Source organism: Barbus barbus, assembly GCF_936440315.1.
Source record: "Barbus barbus genome assembly, chromosome: 35".
NCBI lineage: Eukaryota > Metazoa > Chordata > Actinopteri > Cypriniformes > Cyprinidae > Barbus > Barbus barbus.
The window spans coordinates 21,963,414-21,968,985 of record NC_136763.1 but is presented as its reverse complement, the minus strand read 5'-3'; the positions used below and the strand labels follow the sequence as shown (position 1 = coordinate 21,968,985).

The 5,572-nt window shown below is 38.5% G+C and overlaps 1 protein-coding gene across 2 annotated transcripts; it reads right to left on the bottom strand.

Annotated features, from left to right (window-relative positions):
* Positions 1–1,246: 1,246 nt before the first annotated feature.
* LOC306854930 (uncharacterized protein) lies at positions 1,247–4,733 on the bottom strand. Of its 2 annotated transcripts, XM_079393251.1 has the most exons (6): positions 4,605–4,701; positions 4,116–4,203; positions 3,411–3,465; positions 2,732–2,874; positions 2,284–2,655; positions 1,254–1,620 (listed from the first exon to the last, which is right to left on the bottom strand). In XM_079393251.1, the coding sequence occupies exons 1-4, from the start codon at positions 4,684–4,686 to the stop codon at positions 2,734–2,736; spliced, it is 366 nt and encodes a 121-aa protein (XP_079249377.1). In that variant the 5' UTR covers positions 4,687–4,701; the 3' UTR covers positions 1,254–1,620; positions 2,284–2,655; positions 2,732–2,733. The 2 variants fall into 2 exon arrangements, with proteins under 2 accessions (XP_079249376.1, XP_079249377.1); XM_079393250.1 differs by having other exon boundaries at positions 1,247–1,620; positions 2,284–2,874; positions 4,605–4,733.
* Between the last annotated feature and the right edge of the window lie 839 nt (positions 4,734–5,572).

The following is a 5,572-nucleotide window of genomic DNA, read 5'->3' as shown; positions in this document are numbered from 1 at the left end:
TTTTGGTGTCTGGGCCAGATGTGGGCCAGTTCTGCTTCATTTGTTTTGTTTACGGCTGACATGCGGCATTGCTATGGCTTAATTGTGGCCCAAATCCGGCAAAAAGGAGCGGACCGCCCAAGTGCCATCATTCCACGCGGTATGTGGGCCAGATGAAAACGTCAAGTGTGGGCCAGATCTGGGCCACAGCAATTTTGGTGTCTGGGCCAGTTCTGCTTCATTTGTTTTGTTTACGGCTGACATGCGGCATTGCTATGGCTTAATTGTGGCCCAAATCTGGCAAACAGGAGCGGACCGCCCAAGTGCCATCATTCCACGCGGTATGTGGGCCAGATGAAAACGTAAAGTGTGGGCCAGATCTGGGCCACAGCAATTTTGGTGTCTGGGCCAGTTGTGGGCCAGTTCTGCTTCAATTGTTTTGTTTACGGCTGACATGCGGCATTGCTATGGCTTAATTGTGGCCCAAATCTGGCAAACAGGAGCGGACCGCCCAAGTGCCATCATTCCACGCGGTATGTGGGCCAGATGAAAACGTAAAGTGTGGGCCGGATCTGGGCCACAGCAATTTTGGTGTCTGGGCCAGATGTGGGCCAGTTCTGCTTCATTTGTTTTGTTTACGGCTGACATGCGGCATTGCTTTGGCCTAATTGTGGCCCAAATCTGGCAAACAGGAGCGGACCGCCCAAGTGCCATCATTCCACGCGGTATGTGGGCCAGATGAAAGTGTCAAGTGTGGGCCGGATCTGGGCCACAGCAATTTTGGTGTCTGGGCCAGATGTGGGCCAGTTCTGCTTCATTTGTTTTGTTTACGGCTGACATGCGGCATTGCTTTGGCTTAATTGTGGCCCAAATCTGGCAAACAGGAGAGGACCGCCCAAGTGCCATCATTCCACGCGGTATGTGGGCCAGATGAACATTATGGCACTTAAGGCAGTCCACTCCTGTTTGCCAGATTTGGGCCACAATTAAGCCATAGCAATGCCACATGTAACCCAACAACAAACCAAATAAACCACACCTGGCCACAGTTGATTTTTATACAAACCCTGGTCTTTCCCAACATTCCTCATGCAGCATGGAATGGTGGCACTTTTGCAATGCACTCCTGTTTGCCAGATCTGCTCCACAAGTAGGCCAGTTGTTCAGCCACATGTTAGCCAAGAATTACATAAATAAACCATAACTGTGTGTTTTTGTGTGTGCATGCTGTGCCATATCATTGACACTAAGAGATATAAACTAAAGAGAAATTTAAAAATGCCCCCTTTTTATGTTAAGAGAAGTTACAACAGATGATTTAAACACATTTCTGAAAACATTTGCATTATTTATTAATATTGTCAAAGAACAACCAAGTGCAAGTTTCCATTTTCAAAACTGGAAAGCAATCTAAAAAAAAAAATAGCAATAATAATAAAAACACAAAATATGTGCATATAAAGCATCTTAGAACTAAACAAAAAAACAAAACAAAACATGTTTCCAGTTGGTCATCCAAAAAAAAAACAGACAACGCAGAAGTAAACACACTAGAAGACATTGGCAAATGGAGCCATCCAAAATTAAAGAATTTGACCACCTTGGCTGGGCCATCTGCGTCATCATGGCAATCTTGCAAGCCTTTATTGGATACACACAAAAACAAAATACACTGTTGAATGCTGATTTTACAATAGTGTTTTAATAGCAATAGCACATTAATACTGAATGGGGAAAAAATGGACTGGAACTACCAGTGTATTAAACAGTTTGGTAACTCTAAGGCCTTAATTGTTAACATTAATTAATGTATTAACTAGTATTAACTAACATGAACTGCATTATTTATTAAGCTTTTTTAATGTTACAGTCATTCACTGTTTGTTCATGTTAGTTCAACCATAAGTTTATCAAGCGACGAGAATACTTTTTGTGCGCAAAAAAACAAACAAAAATAACGACTTTATTCCACTATTTCGGCTGCTTGTTGTTTTTGTTTTATCGAGTCAGGCAGAGTACATCAAAATTATTATCTGTGATCATTTCATTTACAATAACTGCTTTGGGTGCGAGTGATCTAATATTTAGGAGCGCAAGCTTTAAAAATAGTTTTTGTTCGTTTATTTTGCGTTTTTCTGGTTTAATCACGGTCAGATTTTTTCTAGATCCTGCATTAAATTTATATTTAGACCTCGCTATTCGGGGAACAGACACAGTCTGTATAGATTGGACAACGCAAGTACTTCTATCATTTAAGTGGGTAGAACAAAAGTCCTCATGGCAGTTATTTGAGAATTGTCTTACTAGTCATATGGAGCGTAGCTTCCTGGAGATGTTGTCCGACAGGAGTTCCGCTCCGACTCTGCTGGGGTGCAGGTCATCAGCACGGAAAAGCCTAGGACGCTCCCAGAAAAGATTCCAATTATTAACAAAGAGCAGTTTCTGTTCTTTACACCATGACGATAACCATTCGTTTAAAGCAAACAGTCTACTGAACCTTTCGTTTCCTTGTCGATACGTGGGAAGCAGTCCTAACACGATGATCGTCGCCGCGGGCGATGTGCTGCGTACCGTCTCGATCAGGCTCCTGTAGTCCCTCTTCAGTGTCTCCATCTGCCGCAGCTTGATGTCGTTTGTCCCCGCGTGCAGCACGACAGCACCGATGTTCTCGTTGCCCTTCAGGATCGCGGGTAAACATTCGCAGAAACATTGAGAACACGAGCACCGGGGAAACAGTGAGTGTGCACTCTACCTTCAGCTGACGTAGCACGGACGTGCCGGACGATGGAGCCTCCGACGATCACAGCATCGCGTTCCGTCTCGCGGAGGGGGGCGAAGCGGTTTCGGGTGGAGATGAAGGACATCTGGGAAGATCGCATTCTGGGTGCACAGGGTCTGTGCAGAGAAACACACGGAGTAGAGGTAGACTAACAAATCTAAGATCAGATTCAATCTCTTTTAGTAGTGACACAATGTCATCATGGTCAGAGTTTGAGGCCGAACAAGTAATAATGTTAGTCGAACGATTTTGGAAAATAATCTAAATGTGTTTTTTATTAAAAAATTATTTTTTTTACTTTTTTTTTTTTTTACTAATAATGCGATTTAATATACTAGTTGTTTAAGCTCTTTATCTTCTGTATTATTCAACAAAGACAAGCAATAAATCATTGTATAATATGGCTGGGAACTGGGAATCTTTAGTCACCTCATGATCATGATTGAGTCACCTCAAAAAATTTTTTTGGATGGAATTACATACTGTATGTATTTATAAGAACTGTTTAAAAATAATAATTACACTTTAAAGTTTTAAGTTTTACACTTTAAATTACACTTTTAAATTGTAGCTTATATAAACGAACAAAACAAAAAAAAAATTCCTTGATACTTTTTTATTTTGTACCACATGAAATGTATCAGCAGCTTACCTTAATGGTGACAGTGAACTCTAAACTGTAGCATTTTATTCCCACCAGCAGTTTTCTGTAGCAAATCACATCAATGTGTTATTAAGGTGAAAAACATCCTGACTCAAAACATTAAATGAAAAAAAAAAAAAAAGCAGGCAAACTAATTTTAAAATTACTAGGGTATACTAAAAATGTGAAATACATAGAGTAATAATACCTGAACCAACTTGCTCAATAATATCTATTAGGCTATTGTTACTTTGTAATCATCTCATAAAAGCTTTTATTGTAAGAAAAAGCATGTAGTAATTTGTGCATTATTGCTAGTTAACGAAAAATGCTGTCACAAAGTAATAAAACTAGTGCAGTTACTACAGTATTACTGTATGCCCAATGTATAAACATGAATGAAAAATTACACTATAGGCTATTATATATACATTTTTCATTGTTGTGCCAAAATAAGACAAGAGTTAAATACTTTCACCGTGCAGAACTGACTGAAGGTTGGCAAGATCGGAGCAACATGAGCAAATCTAAATGTATTGGCGCGCCGTTCAATCGATACTTGTTCATTTCGCATTCGATAACCATAATAGATCTACCTTAGAGCTATAAACTGCCAAAATAATGTTACTTCGAAATTAGAAGTTATTCCATTAACTCATACAACATGGATATAACGAAGCAATCGCTAAGAAAATATAAATGTATCGATCTTACCTTGATTGTTTGTTTGCAGTATTCGTCCTCCCTCCAACCGACAATCCTCTGACCTTCTGGTTTCGAGCGCCTTTTTCGCGCCTTACGGCTGTTTAAATTTAAAGGGCCGAATCAGTTTGATTTTTTTTTTCAAAGACAACTTCAAATGCAGTAAATATTTTGTTATAAACAAAATAGAGATCGTATCTCTAATAAGTAAGTAAGCTGAAGCAAAAAAATGTGACAATTTTTTCATGAATGCAGAGGGCTGAAAAAGTTAATTATCAAAATAATAATATTTTCTCACAAGAGCTTTGTCGTTCATTTAATCGTATTTCATCAATTATAATGTCAATTAAAATTATATATTTTTTATCTTTAAAACAGATTATTTATAGCCTAAAAATGACAGTTGTATAAATGTAAATTATATTAAGCCAGAAATGTGGGCGTGAGACACACGCAATTCAACCAGTTCACACGCTGTACGCCACGCCGTGTATTTCTCACGCTGAAAAGGCAATGCCAACCGGGGGCGATTTCGGATACAGCCAAAGTGACGTTTCCTGCTGCCAGCACGTGTAGGCAACATAGATGCGCGAACAAAGTTGACGGAACATTCTCGGCCACTGTACGTTCGTTACTAGGCAACCAACAACATCGCGCGAACACACGTCCTGATGGAGATAGGTTTGAACAAAATCAAAACTAGAAACAGGTTGGCTCTGGACGGAACACTCATCCATTATGACAGTGAAAATGTCTGGGAGACCCCTACCCCTGTTATCAAGGCATCAAAATGTGCAACAAACACTTACAACACAAAACACTTTTCATAAGCTGGAGTGTGTACTCTTGAGCAATTTGTTATATTTTTGTAATTTGTGTATATTTGTCATTTTGAAATATAACATTAAAGAGTATTTTTGATGTGATGAATTGCTCTGTCATTTATCAGATTTACCAATTGTTATAATTTCAATTTGTGCTGGTTAATTATGAACAATGGGTAAAATTGGGGCTCCATTAGGGCTCCCCCCCTAACCGCATCAAGATTTTGATAAAACTTGAGAACCCTGAATGTAATAAAATTAAATGTTTATTTGTTTATTTAAAATATGTTTATTTCATTTTTTAAATATTATTTTTTTAATATATTTTCAATATTTGAATATTTGAATTGGATTATTTTTAAATATTTGAATATTTTAAGGGGGTTTCAAATATTACCCTTTGTGGGGTCACTTGAGACACATAGGAACAGTGAATCACAACCTTTTTGACTTCAATGTCTCCTTATAGTCCTATTCTCCACAACAAATCCAGTACATTTGTTATAAAAATAGCCAAATAATAAGAAATATCTTGATTGACTAATTTGTCATAATTTTAACTCATCTTGAGGCCTCATTGGAAGTTTATCCGTGTCTGCTTTAGAAGTTAGGCCTATATGACACTGCTAGCAAGCAAGCAAGGTT

Coding starts and splice junctions, on each gene's coding strand:
- LOC306854930 (XM_079393250.1), bottom strand. CDS start 4,686: ATGTTGCCTACACGTGCTGGCAGCAGGAAACGTCACTTTGGCTGTATC. Junction 4,204..4,604: donor GTTGGCATTGCCTTTTCAGC/GTGAGAAATACA, acceptor AAATTTAAACAG/CCGTAAGGCGCGAAAAAGGC. Junction 3,466..4,115: donor ACTGCAAACAAACAATCAAG/GTAAGATCGATA, acceptor GATTTGCTACAG/AAAACTGCTGGTGGGAATAA.